Source organism: Caretta caretta, chromosome 5 (genome assembly GCF_965140235.1).
Source record: "Caretta caretta isolate rCarCar2 chromosome 5, rCarCar1.hap1, whole genome shotgun sequence".
NCBI lineage: Eukaryota > Metazoa > Chordata > Testudines > Cheloniidae > Caretta > Caretta caretta.
Window position 1 is genome coordinate 10199970 of NC_134210.1, and position 22638 is coordinate 10222607.

Below are 22638 nucleotides of genomic sequence, written 5' to 3' on the forward strand. Positions count from 1 at the left end.
CAGAAGTTGCATCTTTTTGAAACAAACCCATCTTAAAACATTTGTCTCTTCCATTTATTGAAGGCAACTTGTTTTGGGGGGTTTTGTTTTGCTTTTGTCCCCTCTTTTATTTTTATTATTGAAAGCATGGAGCCAGTGTGACTGCATCAGTAAAACAAGTTGGCATATGAATGGAAATAGAGACTTTGGTCCTGACTTTATTTGCCAGCCGAATAAAGCATGCTCAAACCTCAAGCGTGTATGTGGCAGGACACATTGCTCTTGAGTCTAAGAACGTAATGAACTCAAGGATTGTACCAGCTGTGAACTTTGTGGAGTCTTACCAAGAATGGGGACCCCAGCCTGACATTAGGGAAAGAACACGGGTTTTTCTGCATGCCTTGGTCTCATTGGAGAGAGCTGCAAAGTCAGAACAGGATTGCAGGCCCCCAGACAACAGGGCCCTTGAACAGTTTGTTGTGCCTGATGCAAGCCCTTAAGTGTTCTCAGCTCTTCTTCATTGTTACAATTGGATCGTCTAATGCAGCTCTTCTGAGGAGACGCCAAAGTGAAAGATAGTTGGACTCCAGATGCTCCCCAAAAGTGCTGCAGGCACTATAAGTAGATTTGCTGATTTTACCAGACCCTGTTGTATGTAAAATAAAGAAGCTTTAAAACATTCTCTCTCTCTATGTATGAATATATAAAAAAATTAAAAAACCATGATGAGAGAGAGAGAGAACGAACATACTAGCTTGTAAACATCTCCAAAATTAATTATCCTCCAAATCCCTCCTTAAAACTCCTTTTCTGTTATGCCTACTAAACCAGCAGCCTTGCCATTGTCCTAAGACCACTGCCTATCATGCTGACTAATATTGTCTCCTTGTTTTCTTGGATTCTCCTGGCAGTAGCCATCTATCTATTGTCTTGTCCTTAAATTGTGAGCTCTTTAGAGCAGGGACTGTCTTACTAAATTCTGTGTTTCATACAGTGCTCAGCACAATGGGGTTCTGATCCATGACTAGGGCTCCTAGGTGCAACAGTAATACAAATAGAAGTGCAGAATATATTTATCTGGATCACCTTAAAGTTTTTGTCAGTGTGTTAGGATTTAACATCTGCACACTGAATGAATTTTAACAATAAGCACATCACTTTACACTCTCCTTTCTACTTCACTTTCCTACTTAGGCACAGACTGGCCTTGTCTAAATTAGTAAAATTAGGACTTGCAGAACGGCATTGGTGGTGAATTACCAGTGGTAGCAATGATGGAGAATTAGGAATTGTAATTTTCCAGCAGAGGTGCAACTACCGTGAGGGTTCTGTTGCTTTCTCTTAGCAGGTCAGGCCTTTTCATGGTGACAGCATAACTCTAGGGGAAATTGAATGCTACCATCCCATTTTCATGAGGAAGTTCCCCCTTTTGGCTGTGGCCCACCTTTCAGAGCATAAATTTTGCTATGTAATAAATATAGGATCCTGGATAGCAATCTTTCAAAATTACCATGGAAGCTGTAGTTTGAAACAAAATTAATGCCATCTTCAAAATTTAAATTCAATGTCAGTAAATTACCTTCCTGAAAATGGGGAAAGATGAACTTGGAGTAGTTTGAGGGGACTTTCAGCTTATTAAAATGTAAGAAGCCCTTTGGCAGTGTTGTTAAAAATCTAGTTTGCAGTTTTGTGGTAACTTTCATTCAAGGACTTCTAAATACTCAAGAGGCTTTAAGTAGTTAATCCTCATAACAGTCCAGTGAAGTAGATAGAGGATGGATATCATAAGAAACAAAACACCTGCTAGTGAAATGTATCTATCCGAAACTGCAGGGGACTCTAAATAGGTGGAGTGTAATTACCTGACATAGAATTTGGCCAGAGCACTGCTCTTGTAAAAAGTGCAGTTGGATCTTAATGATCATAAATTGCTGGGACCTGCGTTTTGTGTCATGTTAGCTCCTGCAGCTCCTTGTAGCATTTATTCAGTAGTAATTAAAGGAAAGACCACTCCCTGCAGCACTGAGTTTTGGTTGGTGGTCTCCCAGTTTTAGTGCTAATCTGGTGTAACCCTACTTCAGTTGCAAGAATCTGACTGGACGACAATGCTGGCAAAGGTGCAGGTATTAATACTTGAGCATACGGAGGCAGAGTTTTAAAATTGAAGGGTTCTTTTTTTGTTTGTTGTTTTCCCCTTCAATCTACAGCCACAACACTTCACCTACCTGTATTTAGGGGACTCAATGGATATCACTCACATATATAAGTAGGGCCCTACCAAATTCACGGCCGTGAAAAACGCGTCATGGACTGTGAAATCTGGTATCCCCTGTGAAATCTGGTGTTCTGTGTACTTTCACCCTGTATTATACAAATTTCACGGGGGAGACCAGCATTTCTCAAAATGGGGGTCCTGACTCAAAAGAGGGTTGTGGGAGGGTTACAAGGTAGGGGAGTCATGGTTTTGCCAGCCTTACTTCTGCGCTGTCTTCAGACCTGGGTGGCCGGAGAGCAGTGGCTGCTGGCCAGGCACCCAGTTCTGAAGGCAGTGTCCCTCCAGCAGCAGCACAGAAGTAAGGGTGGCAGTACCATACCATGCCACACTTACTTCTGCGCTGCTGCCTTCAGAGTTGGGTCAGGACCCCTACAGATACAACACCGTAAAATTTCAGATTTAAAGAGCTGAAATCATGAAATTTAATATTTTTAAAATCCTATGACTGTGAAATTGACCAAAGTGGACCATGAATTTGGTAGGGCCCTATATATAAGTATCTAATTTGTGGGTGCAGTTTAATGTTGTTCAACTATGTAAATACTTGCTACACCACAAATAGATTCAGGTACAAAAATGAAGTCTTGGTTAGGACTGTGCTGAAAACCAGGGAATTAAATGACCTACTTTTATAGATGGGAGAACAGACTCAGATCTGGATGCCAAAGCTTTGGATTGTATTTATTTGAGGATTTAAAATCCTTAATCCAAAAAAGTAATTTGTTCCTTAAAGATAAGAAATTTATTTATATATTCCATAAAGAAAACAAATTACCTCCTAAAATTGGGAAATCAGAAAAGATATTTCTGTTATCACGATTAACTACATTTCCAGCTGCTCTGCATGGACTGACTTCTGTACCAATTCAAATATTTTTGATTGGGTGGGGCTCGATGTGAGTGGACTCGTACCCATTTGCTTAGATAGGAATATAACTCTGATCTCTGGAGTCCCAGGTGAATGACTTAATAATTAGAGAATCCTTCTGATTTAAAGCTTCTCTCAGAGTTGAGCTGTTATAACAAGTTCAGAAAAGCTGGATTAGTAGCTGGAGCACAGGTGTGATGTGGCTGTCAGAATAAATGCAGTTTATCACATGATAGTGACACTATATTTAGAAGGAAAGGAGTTTAATTGTATTCTGTAGAATACAGGGTTTTTAAGTTGCCTTTAAAAGAAATGTTTACTACAGTGTCCACACTGGTTCACTACTGATTTGTAGAGTGGAAGGGTTGATGCTTCTATCAGGCTTCCGGTCTTTAATTCATACAGATTGCTCTGAAAAATACTGACATAGCTCTTGAAAAGGTTTCTTTCCCACCCAATTACCTAACTTCCAGGAAACTTTCATATAAGTGTTTACAAATTTTGTCATGTTGCATAAAAACGATGGTAACTTCTGAAATGGGGTGCTGGTTTCCCCAGTGGACTTCAGCTGGATTTTTAGCTGAGGCTATTTTCAGGCATTGCAATATCTGTTGAATCTGAGCAATTTAAAACAAGTAGTGTATTGAGGAGTACCACTTTTGGAGGAAACTGGTTGATTAAATTGACAGGAAAGAACAGCTAAGATGTTTTTGGATGGCTTTTTTACATCCTTCCCTACAAATGTGTCTGGGTAAATAGTTATATTAAAAATTAAAGGACTGTGTAAGAACTTCACAACTGAAGGGCAGTCACAGTGTATGAATGGTGGAAACTCTCTGAAAAATAAGGCAAATGTTTTATTTTACTGTGATTTTAGTACAAAAACGTTACCTAGATTGGGGGGGAGGCAGGCGGGGGGAGGGAAATCCTTTTCAAACGGATAAAGTTTTTTAGATCAGTGTCATTTTCTGCATAGCCCTTGTTGCTTAAGGAAAATGGATATGTTACCTTTGTTTCACAGTTTGTTTGTAGTGTTTCACAGCACTACAGGTATTATTTAGTTATTAGCTATTTGCAGTACCCGTGGTGGGTTAGGTGTGTTTTGAGCTCTGAATCACACCAAAAAAAGCAAGTGCTGAGGAAGTAGATGTTGAGAGCTCTGGGTTAGTGGTATGGACTTCGTTGTGTGAGAGGGAGGCAGGCATGGGAGCCAAGGGTGGGAAAGAGAGCAGAGCGGAGGGATCAACCCAGTGAATTTACAGAAATGAGGGATGAAAGAGGTGAGAGTGAAAGACTAAGTGGCAGAAAAATCCATGTAGGTTGATATACTGAAGGCTGCAGGAAGTGCAGGTGAGTGTTGCTAACATTAAATGGAACAGTGATTCTTTTGCTGAAATAGTGGATTTTGAAGTTAAAGTGGAAGCGAGGTTCCAGCTTTTTTAGTTTAATTAAATGCTACCCCAGACTTTCCCCACTGTTTGTTTTATATGCACATCAAGAGTAAAATAAAAATGAGAAATGTACTAAATTGTGGTATTGTTTATATAAGGCAAAACATACTGAAAGGATCCTTTTCAGTAAGACACATCTAGTTTATGCCATTTCTTTAAAGTATCTCGCAAAGTTTCCAAGTACAGGTTTTTCCACCCTTAAATACTTTGCAGCTTCCCAGCATCTAGCATCCATTGATCTGGTTGAAGTTGGATAGGTGTTAATATCTTTGAGATGACCTGGGTGATGAGGCTTTCTTCAAGGTCACAAAGCAAGCTGGTGGTAGAATCTACTATTGAACCCAAAAATCCTAACTCCTTATCCCCAGAACTAATCACTTAGGACACTGTCACTGCTTTTTAAAGTTAGACTTCTCCCTCTCTCCCCCATTGGGCAGTGTCTTGTTTTTGGGCATTGGATGGTCACTAAGACAGGTCTTAATGTATTTAGTAAAAAGAAAAGGAGTACTTGTGGCACCTTAGAGACTAACAAATTTATTTGAGCATAAGCTTTCGTGAGCTACAGCTCACTTCATAGGCTAATACCAGCAGGAGAGCGCCCGCCCCCCCCTCTCCTGCTGGTATTAGCTCACCTTACCTGATCACTCTCGTTACAGTGTGTATGGTAACACCCATTGTTTCATGTTCTCTGTGTATATAAATCTCCCCACTGTATTTTCCACTGAATGCATCCAATGAAGTGAGCTGTAGCTCACGAAAGCTTATGCTCAAATAAAGTTTCATTTGTTAGTCTCTAAGGTGCCACAAGTACTCCTTTTCTTTTTATCTGTAGATTGCATTCCACGGAGAGCACACACAAAAAAGAAATATCCTTTGTAGGAAGCTTAAAAATGACCACAGTGGACCAAATAAAGTGTCCACCTAGTTAATATCCTGTCTTTAGTAGGGGGTTTGAATCAGATATTTCAGCTGTGTCTTGAGGCCTAATTCTCCATTTCCTTATACAGGTGTAACTTGTTTGATCCTCACAGTGGTTACAGCAATGTAAGAGTGCTGAGTTAGGCCCATCTGTGGCTCAGAATTATTTTTATTCAAGAGGACTCTGACACTTTGCATTATTGTTATAGCTGTGGACTAATCACTGGTGCACTGTGAAGTGTAATTTGGGAATTTAAAACTTTTGAGCAAGGCACCAGAGGATCATAATTGTTTAAACATTATCTTTCCTGTTTCAGTCCTGAAAACAGACTGTTTATTAAGTCAATTATTTGTATCATTAATTTATATAAACCTGTGTCAGTATCAGCTGTTAAAATGTTAATCTGGTTTGAACTAAATTTTTTAGAAACATCTTAATTACCTATATAAATGTATTAATTAGCACTCTCTTATTCTGTGTTTACAGTGTTAAATACAAACATATTTAGTCACAAGAGTTTTTGTTTTATCTACTTGTTGTCTCTTGACTCTTCAAGGTGACAGGTTTGAATAAATGGACAGAAAAAAAAGAACCTCTCAAACGTCTTAGTTAAACATACCTTATTACTTTGATATATATCAAAGCCTACTTCTTTAAAAACTAAGTTTAAAAAGTTAAACTTTAAAAAGTTATTCACTTCACTGGTGATTCACTTTATTGGGTCTTTCAAATGGTTAAGAAGGCTTTTTGAGCACCAGGCTCAAAAACTAATGATTGTGGCATTTGCCAATTACTGATTGCTTTGTATGCTAATTAAGCATCTTTGTGGCCTCTCTGAAAGCTGACCATTCTGAAATGTATGTATCTTGGACTGAAGTCCAGGCTCATGAGGAGTTCATCCAGTGATAAAGTATTCAGTAAAATGGACAGGGAGGCATGGCTTTTCAAAAATATTAATGGTTCTGATTTTTAAAAGTGGGCACCTAGAAGCTGTCAAAATAGGGCACTTTTAGGTTCATAAATATGGGCTCTGGGGGCTTTAACTTGAGACACCTATTTAAAAAAAATCTTGGACATACATAATTTTGAAAAAGGCTTTCTAGATGTATATTCAGTGTATGTTAGGTACTGCATGTGGTGCAAACTGTATGAAATCATACCAGGTCTCTTCCATCTTGAAGATACTTGGTTTTAAGATTTCCCTCTATGCCCTACAGTGCATCCTCTTTGCTGTTTTTGTCTAGGTTTAAATTACTATAATGATGGAACTTTAACTTTTTCCACCGAGAAACTATTCTACTGGCTAATAGACTTCTGTCAAAAACCTTCCTCGTATTCAGCTTAAATTTTCAAGATATGGACCTCCTCCGACCATCCTAAATGATTCCTCTCCTCTCCCCACAGTGCTTGTTTCAAAAGGTTCTAGTCTCCCTTCATCCTTCTTTAGCCATCATTTAGGCAAACTCACTCATATATATTGTTCTTCTGATGGTTTCTTATAAATCAAGTCTCTCTAGTCCATTGATCATTGTTGCTTCTCTGAACTCCTTCCAACCTTGTTTGCGCCCTTGAGTTCAGTGTTGTCGGAGATAGTTTGAACAAAAAAATCATGAAAAAGGTATTTGCTTTTCCATCGAAATATTGAGTAGATCTATCACTTGTACAAAATTGGGAGATTGGTTTTCAAAAATATTTTGCAAGAATACCTTTCCTAATGTGTGATTGACTTATGCCAGTTAGCAAGTAGTAATAAGATAAGTATAACAGACCTCCTAGAGACTGAGAAAATTAGAATTTCTTCTGTATATATGAGAGGTTATTGAATAACTGTTCATTTGTAGGTTTCAGAGTAGCAGCCGTGTTAGTCTGTATTCTCAAAAAGAAAAGGAGTACTTGTGATACCTTAGAGACTAACAAATTTATTTGAGCATAAGCTTTCATGAGCTACAGCTCACTTCATCGGATGCATTCAGTGGAAAATACATTACGGAGATTTATATACATAGTATACACAGAGAACATAAAACAATGGGTGTTACCATACACACTGTAACGAGAGTGATCCTGAAGCAAATACTCACCAGCAACCACACCACACAACAGAACCACTAACTCGGGAACCTACCCTTGCAACAAAGCCCGTTGCCAACTGTGTCCACATATCTATTCAAGGGACACCATCATAGGGCCTCATCATATCAGCCACACTATCAGAGGCTCGTTCACCTGCACACCTACCAATGTGATATATGCCATCATGTGCCAGAAATGCCCCTCTGCCATGTACATTGGCCAAACTGGACAGTCTCTACGTAAAAGAATAAATGGACACAAATCAGACGTCAAGAATTATAATATTCAAAAACCAGTCGGAGAACACTTCAATCTCTTTGGTCACTCGATTATAGACCTAAAAGTTGCAATTCTTCAACAAAAAAAACTTCAAAAACAGACTCCAATGAGAGACTGCTGAATTGTAATTAATGTGCAAACTGGATACAATTAACTTAAGCTTGAATAGAGACTGGGAGTGGATGGGTCATTACACAAAGTAAAACTATTTCCCCATGTTTATTGTCATTCCCCCCGCCACCACACACACACACTGTTCCTCAGACATTCTTGTCAACTGCTGGAAATGGCCCACCTTGATTATCACTACAAAAGGTTCCCCCCGCTCCCCTGCTGGTAATAGCTCACCTTACCTGATCACTCTCATTACAGTGTGTATGGTAACACCCATTGTTTCATGTTCTCTATATATATAAATCTCCCCAATGTATTTTCCACTGAATGCATCCGATGAAGTGAGCTGTAGCTCACGAAAGCTTATGCTCAAATAAACTTGTTAGTCTCTAAGGTGCCACAAGTACTCCTTTTCTTTTTGTTCATTTGTAGCTGTTTACAAACTTTCTGATGATTTTTGAAATGTTAACTATCTGTAACTATTGCTTACTTTCTTTGGCAATGCACGCTTCCCAAGAGGAGGTTGAGAGTTGTAATCATTCTTAGTACCACATGAGATAGTTTGCATCTCTTGGTAAACGGTTAAAACAGCCACATTGACAATGGACACTGGACAATGCTTTCATTTTTTATTCCAAACAAAATGTTTGAGTAAAATTCTAAATTTGCATGGGCCCTGATTTTGTATAGACTTACTCTGTTCTTACAGCCAAAGGTGTGAAAAAGGTCTGTCACGGTGCCTGGAGTGGCTCACAGCTAAGAGTGCCAAACTCCGGTCAGATATCAGAAATCAGGGCAGACACCCCAGACTGATGGCATATTGTATCATTAGATTTCACCTACTCAGTAACAAAAGTGTACTCCTGGATCACTATATTAGTTTTACCATGGAGCCACAGACAGTCCCCTTTAGGCTCTCTGGAGCCTACTTTACCACCCAGACAGACTGGACTTAATGATGAAAGGTTATTAAAACCAAAATTCACCTCTTTAGATTACTTCCAGCACCAAAGGGACAGTCACTTACCCACAATATGCTCAAGATCTCACCAAAGACAACGCTGTAGCCAATCCTTCAGTAAACTAAAATTAAAGATTTATTAATTAGGAAAAACTAATGAGTTATAGCAAGATTAAAGCAGATAAAATACATTACAGGTGAATTAGGGTTTGTAGGTTCGAAATAAAAGCAGTGATGTAGCAATCTGCCAGTCTGAGTCTTTTCATAAATTCTCTCAGGGTTTTCCCAAAGTGGATATGGGAAACTCTGTCTTGTATCTGGACAGCTCCCTGACAACATCCTAAAAGATCAAGAGATGGCAGGATCATTCCCAAAGTCCAATATTTATAGTTGAAAACAGCCTGCCAACTGTTTTTAGCATAGCATGTGTCCATAGATTTCACTTTGTTGAGCACACAACGCCCTACGCTTTGAAGTCAGTGTTCCTCCTTGCTGAGCATCTTTAGACAAATGAATTCACAACTAAACACTAACACACATTGTTCCAGGGTTAATTAAATATAGAATTAAATATAGAGACAGCAATCACAGGTAAACTTAGTGTAAATAATTTACGGAACACGTGCCATGTGTGAGTACATCTTCCTTTGTTCTATTCTAACAAGTGGATACAATAGCATTAATATTTCTTCTGATCTAGGGTTATTTACTATAAGGCATGCATAATAACAAATAAGCAACAGGATATAGTCAAATTTAACAATTCAGTTGCACTTTATACGTTGATTGGTTTGCAAATTACAGTGCCTCTTCACATTCCTCTGAAGTTCACAGACAGGTGAACCGCCTATTGTTTTGAATCTAAGCTGATTTCCCTGTGTCACAAGATGTTTATAGGTTATGGGCCATACATATTTTTCAAACCTGGAACTGGTCAGCCTAGTTCTTTAGTAATCTTGGAAGGAAAGTCACTTGGGTAATAATCAAGATAAGGTAATCACTGCATTTTAGTACAAAGAAAAGTAAATTACTAAATGGACTCTTGAGCTTCTGAAATATACTTTTAAAATTAGAATCGTAGCACTAAACTTTGGAGCTTTTTCAGAGTGAATAGCATTAATTATATACATGGAGTTTAACCACATTCGGACCACCTGTTAGAGAATTTACTTTACAATAGCTTAAAACCATTTTGTTGGTCAGTGATTTCAAGTGGGATCTAAATCTTCTGTTTCATACTGTGGATTGTGAGGCTTATCTTCCTCCCAGGAATCACAAAGCTATATAGTTAAAACCATGCTCTCTACGGAGAGAGAGTGAGCAATCCGTGGAAGAACTAAAAGCTGTATAAAATCTACTTTAAGAGTATTTTCATTTAGTGAATATACGGTTGTGCAATAGATTATCACTAATCCCCAGAGTTTTCTTTAAAATTACCATCTGATATCTGTTTAATGGCCTATATAAAATAAGTCCTGTCTCAATTCAGTTACCCATGAGCAAATGTCCATATGACACAACCTCAAGTGGTTCACAGACTGGAAACATGGGCAAAGATGCCAATAACTGAATGGATCTTGGAGACTTTCAGCTCAGACAAACATAATTTGGAATTGAGATAATCCAAAATCTGAATGCCTTAGCGTCTACAATGAAGGGCACTAAAGAAGATACTTGGCTAAAACTTTGAAGTGTGGTTCAATTAATATCTGCTGATTGATTTTTGAAGGCGAACATCAACACTTTTTTTTACTGTTTTAAATGTAATAGTAGAAAATAAAATTACACATTTGCATTTTTTGCCTAATACAGGTAAACTGTTTCACATCGATTTTGGTTACATTCTGGGTCGTGACCCTAAGCCTCTGCCTCCCCCAATGAAGCTAAATAAGGAAATGGTGGAAGGTATGGGAGGCACTCAGAGTGAGCAGTACCAGGAGTTCCGCAAACAGTGTTACACAGCCTTTCTACATCTCCGCAGGTAGCAACCCTATTTGTGTTAACAATTGCTTGATCAACAGTGGGGGGGAGGTGCTTTTTCTCCCCCAAAAACCATGAGAACTTATATATACCCCTGTTGATGTCCACGGTGCTATAAAGAAGAGAGACTGAGAGATGGGAATTCTTGAGTTCTAATCACGCTTTTGGCACTGACTACCCTTCAGTAGCATTTATCATTATAAAGTATCTTCTGTCCAAAGAGCTCAAATTACTTTACAAACATTAATTTAGGTTTGCAACACTCCTGCAAGGTGGTAAATGATTGATAACGTATTCAGGAGATGTGGTGTTCTGTTGCTAAGCAAATCTTGGAATGTTTTCTAGTTAGGCAAATTGGTGTCTCAGGTTATCATTGATGAAATACAGAGCCTTTCAATTCTTGACTACTGCCCCCAAATTCAGATTAGTCACAGCCAAACACATGTATCCTCTGTTGGCTGGTCAGTGGCCTATGTGAGTTGACTTGGGAAATCTTAGTCCTGTTCCTGGAGAATAAGTATTCACTTCTCAGAATCCACTATTAAATGTTGGCAATAGTAGAATCTTCACAAAGATTTGAACAGGCATAGAGACTAAACTACCACACTACCCCCTTACCACAAGAATGCCCTCTTTCAGAGTTCAGGCACAGGATTGGAGAAGCTTGCATTGCCATTGTCTGTCTTGGGGACAAATAAGACTTTCGTTCTCCATTGCTAAGCACCTTTTACCATGTCCTACAAAATTCATTTAAAATATGTTGCCTTGTTTGTCCTTTGGGTGGCAGAATGGCTCAGCTTTGCCCTCCAGTCCTGTTACAACAGTGAGCAGGTGAACAGTTTCTCTATTTGCTAAGTGATTCAGGAAGTCTTCCATGGAGATATACAAATTACACTTTAATATCTGGATTGTCTAGTTTAAAATACTCCAAAGCCTGGAAAAAAGTATATTGAACAATGGTGATCTTAGAAAGGAGACAGACAAGATAATGTGAAATAATTGCTGAAGAAATGTAAAACGTATTCCGTCTTATTGAAAGGAGAAAAAAAGTAACTGCCTTTATAAACTGTCATTTGTAATGGATTAGCAGCAATTCAACACAATGAGAAAACAAAGACAAGTTATTAATCAGCAGCCACGATAACGACCATCACACCAGAGAATAATCATGAAGGGATTAATCTGTGTACTCTGCAAGCAGAGTATAAGTCAAAATTGTTTGAGGACTGAAGTTATTATACAAAATTACTCATTTCCTATGTTTCCATAGATGCTTTAAAGAGATGTAAGTTGATGTTCACTATTTCAATGGGAAAAGCTTTTAAATTTCTGCAAGATTATCCATTGAATTAACTAGGTAACACAGTGATTGGCATCAGAGGACATACTTAGTAGCATGGTGTGCATTGATCCAGTAATTTTTAATATAAAATTAACATTTTAAAATATTAGTTGAAATCCCTAGGATTGTAGTTGTATTTGAAGATCATTCATTTCTTCGGTATACATACAGTTTAATGTGAAAGTATTTGTATTATACAAATACAAAATATTAACTTACTGTTCTAGGTAAATCTGTCATGTTCACAGAAGTTCTTAAGCTCCTGATGTGAAAGGCATAAGGACTTTACTATATGAATCTTAATAGCACATTCTGAGCATCTGTGGCTCAAAATAATGGTTAGCAGGAATGTGTACTTATAGAGCAGGCTAATGGATTAGAGAATGGAGGACTAGGCTGTTGTCATTGTGTATGCTGGCATAAAAATCTATTTGATAAACTGACCGTTGTATAAATTAATCAGGTTATTTAACCTATTTTTTGCTTTTTAACCAATTGTTAAGAGTGAAGCAAATTTTGTATTGCACGTCTAATTTTCATTCCCATTCACACCAAACTTCACCAAAAGAAAAACAAAGTCCCTGAAATGTCACATGCTGGGGAAAAAAAAACAGACATCATAGTGCTGTTATATTTATAAAATATATTAATTGATTAATATTATTGTATTTTATTAATACAATAATATATTTATATTAATAAAAATTCCTGTCCATTACTTTTTTCAAAATTTCCTAATATTTCTGTGGCTTATCTCTTGGCTTATGATGTCCAGTTTCATTTTGTTGGTCATGCTGAGAAGTGCCTTTCAGGTGTTTTGTTTTGTCTTGTTTGTCTGTAGTAATTGTGTTTTGTTTCAGATTATTTATGGGGCAATTAGATTTGTATTCACCCTTTCATAAATTTATTATTCTAAAGTAGATTGGAAATGGTAAACTAGGGACTCAGAGCCAGGGACATAGGCCATGACTCAGCAAGGTACTTAAGCACATAGTTAAGTATCTGGTGAATCAGGGCCTTAATGGTGAACCATGGAAACTCCATGACTCAGCCACAAGAAGCAAGGAGTAATGTAAGAGAGAGCAGTTTTGCTGCTCATATAGAAAAAAAGTCTTGTTAGCATTCATTGGCAGTGATGAAGAGAATAGTTTAGAAAAACTCAATAGAGATTCCGAGGTTACATATCTACTGACCTGCAATATGAGTGTTTGAGAAAACCTCAATATCTTTCATGAAAATGTGTTTTGCTTTGTTTTTGTTTTGTTTTAATTGATTGAGGCTTTCTGAGTAAAGAGTCTGACATAAATTTAGACTTTTTTTTCTCCTGAACATGAATTCAGGACCAGTGCCTGTAAAGTGCTTGTACTGGTCCTGAAAGTGTTTTCATTGATCCACATAAGTGTGATTAGGCCTGATAAGTTGTGAGAAATCCAAATTTAAAATTGAGTCAGCCTGGATGGAATTTATAATTTCTTTCTAACTCAACGGTGATGGGGGTGTGATTTTTTTTTTTTTTTTTTTTTTTAAGCAGCCAAATTATCTCTTATATTTAGAGCCAATGATTTGTGCTTCATAGATTGAAAGCTTGGAAACAGTTTCAAAGATTTTGTTTGGAATGCTAGTGTTGCTGAATGCTAATCATAGCAAGTGAGGCAGAAGAATGGAGAAAAAAAATATAAGATGGTAATTGTAATGGTGCGGGGTTCACTTAATGACTCAGCTTGCCAGGAGTAGGAACAAATAGTGTACGTAGTTCAAAAGTTGTAAATGACGCTGGTGATTTTTAAGATACTGGACTTTTAAAATTGTTACTGATTCCTTTTTGGTTTCAGGGAAATCAGACCTCAGGCCAATGTGATCCCTCTGTGAACTCATCCGTGGTTTTTGTAGGAGTTGAAGGCCAAGAAAATCAGGGCTTTAAATGCATAATGATAGAGATTCTCACATTTTTCAGCCCTATCCCCATATTGTTAGGAACATGTGCCTTGAAGTTAGCTTATGGAGTACTGCATTCTTGCATGGTTTATTGAAGAGCCTAAGGCTCAACTAGTTTTGGACCCCAGTCAGGAAAGAAGCCTGTAATAAATAATACGATTAAAATTGAGGAACGTTTAGAATGTAATGTTAACAATTTGATTTGATCTGAAATGCTTGTAAGAGCACAGCAGAAATAACATGAGCCTGTGTCTTTAGGAAAGCTGACGTTGAAGGAATCTGAAATTGTCTAAGGAGTTTTTATAGTGTTTTTATGATGTATTTGAAATCAAGTGCATAGAAGTGGGAAATATAGAAACAGTTGGAAGGGCTGCAGTTGAAATGCATGCCAGTAAAATCCAAATAGACAGAAGGGCAAAACAGTCTAGTTTGCCTGAGCAAGGGCACAGAGCAGCAGAAAGCTTGTAGCTTTTAAAGTATAAACAATCTGGTTCGGAAAAATTAAACATGTTAAGGATAGTTGAAGAAACCAAAAAAAAAAAGTGTCAAATTTTAGATTATATTTCAACTAATTCGGAAGGGTTATTTAAATATTTATGGTAGAAAGAAGGCAAGACCATTTTTTTCTGTAAAAACCACTTAAAATATGAAAATGTGAGGTTCGTTAAAGAATCTTGCTTCTGCCTATAAAAGAGAGTGAGAGTTTGTAGAATACTTTTTAGGTATTAGTATGCAGATAACAATGGTCTTGGGGCTCATGCAGCTCTCTGAAACTTCGGATATTAATGAGGTAAACTGTCCAATCCATATAATATACATTTCACAAATTTTAAAAGTACATAAATATTAAAAATAAAATATGATATTTTTAGATGGCATTCCATGATTGGTTGGATTCCTGAGAACAGAGAACTGGCAAAAATAACAGCAGTGTACAGAAAAGGGTTTTGAAATGCAATTGCTGAATATTTTGGTTTTAGGGCTAGATTCACAAAAGGGGATTTTGCATTGGACAAATTGCAATGCTTAGCTGGAGTATGCTCAGTACAGAACCTGCAGAGAATTGAGTGCCAAACTCTAATGGGCATCTGCTGAGTATGTGGGAACTGAGATGATTCAAAGGCTTACAACTTGGACAAATATGGGCACGTTTTTATGGGGATTACAAAAGAGACATCCCTAACACCCAGGCAACTGCTCTGCTGAATATTGTGGCCCGGCTTTAAAAAGGGAATAGAGCAATAGAGCGTCTCAGCATAACGATTGTTAGATTTTTTTTTTTTTAAGATATCCAAAACTTATCTTTCCCTAATGTTGTTTTAACAGTTTACAAGAAATCCCGCTTCCTCCTCTGCCCCCTGCCAAAAAAAAACCCAGCTTGAGGCAGACGCTGAGCATTGAAAACTTCAGCCTGAATGATTAAACTTGGCAAAGTTCAGTAATTTATAAAATAGGTCTCATAATGGAAAGTGTCAGGCAACCTAAACTGTAGGCAGTGATTATCAGCTCTGCATATAATCAAACTACTTAGGTTTGCACACAATGAAAACATAAAAATTTTGATCCATAAGAGGGTACTGTTAGTTCGTAAAAAGAAATATGGTTTTATGATCTGATTGTTTTCTTTGGAGATTAATCCTGTCTTTTCTTCTTTTGTATGATACTAAAATGACAATTTACACAGTAATACATATGATTGTTGTCTTGTTTGTATTCAGAAGCTGTGCTAAAATTATTTTGCTGTTTTGAATTTCCTTTCCATCACCATCACCTTCTAAGCTCCTAAAATGCTTTTATAAAAGGCATCTTCCAAAAGGTGGGAAAAATAGTTCTGTGGCTAGAGTAAAGAAGGTTCCAGTTTGTTGAACAGCTTGAAAATTATTCTCTGAAACAGTGACTTGCAGTTAATTTCCTGCAATGGCAAAATGGTGGTCTTTAAAAAAAAATTCATGAGTACTTCCAACCACAGCATGTTAAACTGGAACTTTGACAGGGCTGCTTCTTTTTAATGGTGATAAATTACCTTTTGTGTTTCAGATGTGCAGCATACTTACGCAAGTTATTACAGATTCACTGAGCAGCTGCAGCCTTAACTCCGGTTAAACCAAGTGGTTAAGGGACATACTCATCCTATTTAGACAACCTCCCATACGACATCTTTAAAAATCTTTTTTAATTTAAAGACTTCAATTTTTAAGACTGTTAATTTAAGTAGATATCACTGTTGCATGGAATGTCCCTGTTTTAAAGAATACACTTTGGGGTCCCTTTAATCTAGCGTACTTCTGTATGTCAGGTGGAATAGAAAGGTACAAAAGAGATTAATGTTCTTGACTCCAGAAATATTTGCTGCTATAATCTGTATTACATAGATCTCCAGTTTTATATTCCTCAATGTTTTTAGATGTTTAAAAGGAAAAAAATATTGAGCATATCTGTGCTCTAGCTTTTGAGATACAAAAGTTAGTTTTCAGTACAGAGCAAACTGCAGGGCCATTGCATTCATAACAAGAATACATACCCAACTTATATGTTATGTACAAATCATCTCTTTTGAGCATTACCAACTCACATTGCCTATGTTGGAGGTGGTGTGTGAGAAATATTTTAGATAAGGGAAAAGACTAATACAGGAGACTGTTGTCCACAAAATGTTCCTTACTTATTCTGCTCTTCTCGTTAGGTATTCCAACTTGATCTTGAACTTGTTTTCCCTCATGGTGGATGCAAACATTCCAGATATTGCTCTTGAACCTGACAAGACTGTGAAAAAGGTAACCACAAAACTTTATTTATTAGATAGAGTAAACAGATTGTGTACTTCATAATGTTTTTAAGTAGTTCAGAAAGGGCAATTTACATGTAATTATGACCTCTGGACTACTCATTGCCAAGATAATGGATCTCAGGCAATTCATAGAATCACTGAAGTTAGAGATGGAAAATACCTATTGAGTGCATTCACCTGCAAGCACAAGAATATTCGCTATTGTACAAATATTAGTCCATAATCCAGTCTACTGTCCCAAATAATGGGGTTCTACCATTTAGAGGGACTAGTGTAGTTTAACTAAGATGTATAAATAGATGGAGTTTCAACACCTCGTGCATACAATCTGTTATGTTCATAAGAATGTAGGGATTGCCATACTGGATAAGAACTGTGGTCCATCTAGTCTAGTAGCCAGTGTGACAGTGGCAAATACCAGATGTTTCTGAGAAAGATGCAGGAAACCTTTTGTTCGTTAAATGTGAGAGAAACTACTGCCCCATGAAGGTCTCCTCTTAATCCCCAGTAGCCATGTTAAATAATGACACTAGATATTTTCCACCCTTGTAATGTCCATTGATTATCACAAGTTCTTTCCCAAGGTAGGCTACACAAGATTCTCTCAGAAACTCTTCTCTTTCTTTAAGGGATTGATGTAATTTGTGATAGAGTTGTATAGATTCAGTTATAACTTTACAAAGAAACTAGATAATTATACTGCATAAAATGGCTAGACAGCACAAACCTATCGAGATAACCCATGTACCCAACATAGTAGAGATAATTAATCTCATTTCATACTTACACTCTAAAAGAAAAGACTTATACAGGGATGAAGAATCAGTAAGTGGAGCAGCACACAGAAGTCCGTGGATCAGTTGATACCAATTAAGAGCCCAGAGGAACTTAAAAATAGGGAACTAGACAGGATATTTTATACCCGATATTTAGGTAACTTTTCAGATGCATAACAATATTTGACCACTTTTGGTGACCATGACAAAATTGTCTCCCTTCCATTATCCATATGTGGCCTTCTGAGTGTCATAACCATTCCTATAGTCATTAATATTAATAAACTACAAGACACATTTCTTAATTCCTATATATAAATGTGCTCTAACTTCTGCTTACTGCATAGAAACCCAATTACTAAAGCCCCCTCCCACTCACCCTTCTTGTGGAATCCTGTGGTATACTGTACTCATTTGTGGTCACTTGGTTGTCTCTCAGAATGAGTGTATAGCGTTTGACCTTTGGATATCTCTTTAGGCCTATTATATTCCTATTAAAATCAATTTTTAGCATAACTAATACCATAAGGCTTCACACTAATACAATAGGCCCCTAATCGTAGCAAGTATAATAATCCAGTTACTTAAGTTCACCTACTTGCCATTAGGCGTGTTCCAAGCTAATAAGCGATCCACACTGGTCAATATTATACTGCTATAGTGTCATCCTGCATCTAGCGAGCTTAAGGTTAGTTAGGAAGCATAAGAAACAGTCAGAGGTCAACACCCCACTAGTTAAATTGGTTTAATCTCTGAAGCATGAGGTTTTTTTAAAAATAAGTTACATTAACTGTTCTACCTTGGAGTATTCTTATTCATATAAATGTTAGTCTGGGGGGGTCACAAGGTTATTTTAGGGGCCGGGGGGGGTCACAGTATTGTCACCCTTACTTCTGCACTGCCTTCAGAACTGGGAGGCCAGAGATCAGCGGCTGTTGGCCGGGTGCCCAGCTCTGAAGGCAGCGCCCCGCCAGCAGCACCACAGAAGTAAGTGTGGCAAAACCATATCATGCCACCATTACTTCTGCACTGCTTCCTTCAGAGCTGGGTGGCCAGAGAGTGGCGGCTGCTGACTGAGGGCCCAGCTCTTCAGGCAGCAGCGCAGAAGTAAGGGTGTCAATCCCACACCAGGCCATCCTTACTTCTGCGCTGCTGCTGGCAGAGGCTCCGGCTTCTGAGCTGGGCTCCCGGCCAGCCGCTGCCACTCTCCAGCCGCCCAGCTCTGAAGGCAGCACCGCTGCCAGCAGCAGCGCAGACGTAAGGGTAGCAGTACTGCAACCCCCCTACAATAACCTTGCGACCCTTCCACAACTCCTTTTGGGGTCAGGACCCCTCCATTACAACACAGTGAAATTCAGATTTAAATAGCTAAATCATGAAATTTACGATTTTTAAAATCCTATGACCGTGAAATTGACCAAAATGGACTGTGAATTTGGTAGAGCACTAATTATGTTACAGTGGTAGTGTCGGTAAATGTTGGCTTTTTGATAACCTCCACTGTAAATCAAGGTATCTGTTGTCTTAGTTCTATGCAAGACTTTAGGGGGTATATATGCAATAAAGAGAATGTTAAAAGGGACTTATATTCCATATTTGTCATCATCAACAGTAGTTTTCTATCAACACAGTAGTCTGTTGAGAGTTCTCCATAATGCAGAGAGAGTCAGAATTTTATTTTTAATGGACACTTTTTCATGTTTTAATATAACCAATGTTATCCAAAGAATTTTTTGAAGTAGAATAAAGTTCACTGCATCATTAAAGGAAAAGGTTTTTTTTTTTTTAAATGAAGTCACTGGACTTGCGGGATCCAAGAGGTTTGTGTTCTAATGCCACTTCTGCTCAGGCTTCTTCTGTAACACCAGAGAATTTGCTCAATCTCTTTTCAGTAGGGCTGCTCAAAAAAGCACAGTTCTGTTTCACAAAAAAAAAAAAAAAATCAAGGTTTCAGAACTTTTTTCTTCCATATCAGCAAGAAACAGACCTTTTGAAATATGGTGTGGGGGAAAAAAAGCCCCTTACCGCAGAATAGCTGGTAGCCAGATGGTCTGAATTGGGCAGAGCAGGGACTTGAACTTTAGGTCTCCAACATCCCAAGTGAATTCCCTCTGACTGGGCTGTATAAAGTCAGATTCTGGTTCCAAGAACCTATGGGTTTCTGGTGCAAGGATTTTGGGTATTTTTGTCATTGACTGAAACAATCAAGCAATATAATTGGCAGTCGTACCAAATTTCAAAAGTCTTGGTCCTTTTCTCATCTGTAGCCTTTAGGTTCTGACATACCACTTACTTTAATCTCATTCATCTCCGTCAGGAGTTCACTGTTGCTTGACTTAATAGTATTCATTCTCTCCTTGGACATTCTCTTGTGAGCTTCCTGACATTGCTTTTGTCAAACTGAATCTTCCAGTGTTCTTTGCCAGTTAGGATATAGCATTCTTGCTCCTTATTAATACCTTGGCATCTACATCTTTCATAAGATGCACTGTCCTGGGGTTTCTCCCTCCTTGCTTCCTCTTGCAATAAAATACTAGAACTGAAACAGTACCCGCAACCTGATGATTTAACTGGGAATTGGTCCTGCTTCGAGCAGGGGGTTGGACTAGATGACCTTCTGGGGTCCCTTCCAACCCTGATATTCTATGATTCTATGAACCTATTTAATGAATACTTTAAAAGAAAAGCACATCAGTTCCATCATTTGAAATGCTGCTTTGTTGGGAAGGGAAATACAGTGCTTACAACTATTGGTTAAGCAAAAAAAAAAAAAAAAACCTACGGTAGCAGGGCATATTAAAGTCATCCTGTTTTCTCAGCACAGCAAGATATTCACCAGTTCTGTAAGATGGTCTGGATTCACTCTTGATATTCTCAAAAGAATAACTAAAGTTCCTTTGTTAGATTGAATTTATTTGTTCAATTTTGTTGCTACTTCTTTATTAATCACATTTTTCTTACATGGTTATTTGTTTTTGGTTTTTTTTTCGTCCTTGTATGTCAGCATTCAGGTTTTCAAACAAATTTCTATAGGTTCAAAACACTTTACTGCTTAGAAGCCAAGAGAACCATTCCTTCTCATGGATTTTAATGCTTATAGTTTGAATTCACTACTAAATTTTGTGCGAGAATTCCATTTCATAAAAGGATCCTATCATCTTTAAGAAAAATTTAAACCTACTTCCTCTCTTCAAGGCAGAAATTGGCTTCATGACCTACCAAAAAATCTATAGTTTTATCCAAAGCTACAGTGACATTGATTTTTGGAGAGATTCTATACTCTGGGTGTGTTGACTTCATTTTTACTTTAAGGGAAAAATAATTATACACTGTTAGCTAAAAGTTTATGAAAAATCAGGTAGGATCAGAAACATTATCGTGGTACCCTGTAGAATGTGTGTAAATCACTGCTAGATTTAAGACAAGATTGTTGTTGTGGAAATACCTGTATTACAATTACTAAACATGCAGTGGCCGGTCTGACATCAGTTATGAGAGTTTTTTAATACTAATAAAAAAGGAACTAGCTGTTTTACCTTTCTTAGGTTGAGAGAAAAGTTCGTTCAGAGTCATTTAACAAGATAATACTGTACCTCACTGTAAGAGAATTAAATAGATGTTTTCAGGGTTTTTTTTGTTTGTTTGTTTGTTTTGTTTTTTTTACAGCTTTAAACAAAAAATCCATATATATTTCAAGAAACTCAAATTAGCTAAAGATCCGTTTTGGACTGACCTGTAAAATTAAATTACCTTTGGTGTCTGAGTAAAGTCAATAGCCATTTCAGCCATAATTTCACTTTCATGGAAGATTGAGGTGAAGATTTAAAAACATTTTGTTTATCTAACAAATCCCCTCTGCCTCTTAATGCGGATGGAAGTTCACAGCCAGCATTTTCTCATTTCGTACTGAAGTACTCAGATTCTGCTGTTCTCAGTTTTACAATGGCTATACTTTTAATGATGGGCTAGTGATCCATCAGGGCTGCATTCAGACAGGAAAAACATGCTCATCTGCTGAGTTGGCTGAAGTAATGAAGTAAACTCAGCAAGGAAATAATGTTTAGGTTAACCCTCTTTTAAACTTGAAGAGGAAAAAGAATATTTTTTGTAATTATTTTGGTGGTGAAACTATAATGAAATGTGTGTGGGTTAAGGAAAGTAGAAGGCATTTTTTTTAAAAAGCTGATGCTCATTATCCTGAAGCAAGAAACGCTTACTGAAGAGGGTTGTCTGCTTTAATTATTGTAATGAAGAATTCAGTTGCTATAGTGATCCAGAACATTGAAGTATTTCAGTAGACACAACTGTAATACTGGTTTCAGAGTAGCAACTGTGTTAGTCTGTATCCGCAAAAAGAAAAGGAGTACTTGTGGCACCTTAGAGACTAACGGATTTATTTGAGCATAAGCTTTCGTGAGCTACAGCTCACTTCATCGGATGCATTCAGTGGAAAAACCTCTCCAGTGCATCAAGGATCTACAACCTATCCTGAAGGACGACCCATCACTCTCACAGATCTTGGGAGACAGGCCAGTCCTTGCTTACAGACAGCCCCCCAACCTGAAGCAAATACTCTCCAGCAACCACACACCACACAACGAAAACACTAATCCAGGAACCTATCCTTGCAACAAAGCCCATTGCCAACTGTGTTCACATATCTATTCATAGGGCCTCATCACATCAGCCACACTATCAGAGGCTCCTTCACCTGCACATCTACCAATATGATATATTTCAGAGGAACAGCCGTGTTAGTCTGTATTCGCAAAAAGAAAAGGAGTACTTGTGGCACCTTAGAGACTAACCAATTTATTTGAGCATGAGCTTTCGTGAGCTACAGCTCACTTCATCAGATGTATACCGTGGAAACTGCAGCAGACTTTATATACACACAG

The 22638-nt window shown here is 37.7% G+C and overlaps 1 protein-coding gene across 6 annotated transcripts in view; it reads left to right on the plus strand.

Moving 5' to 3' along the window:
- Positions 1-22638, plus strand: part of PIK3C3 (phosphatidylinositol 3-kinase catalytic subunit type 3) — a 133784-nt gene that overhangs the window by 84882 nt on the left and 26264 nt on the right. For 4 of the 6 annotated variants that reach the window (XR_007356656.2, XR_007356657.1, XR_007356660.2 and 1 more), the window contains 2 exons: positions 10732-10900; positions 16860-16950. Coding sequence is in view for 1 of the 6 variants with exons in the window: in XM_048850003.2 (XP_048705960.1) it covers positions 10732-10900; positions 16860-16950 (260 nt within the window). In the remaining 5 variants the exon portion in view is untranslated. The remainder of the gene's footprint in view (positions 1-10731; positions 10901-16859; positions 16951-22638) is intronic. The other 2 variants (XR_007356659.1, XR_007356658.1) reach the window with 1 other exon arrangement.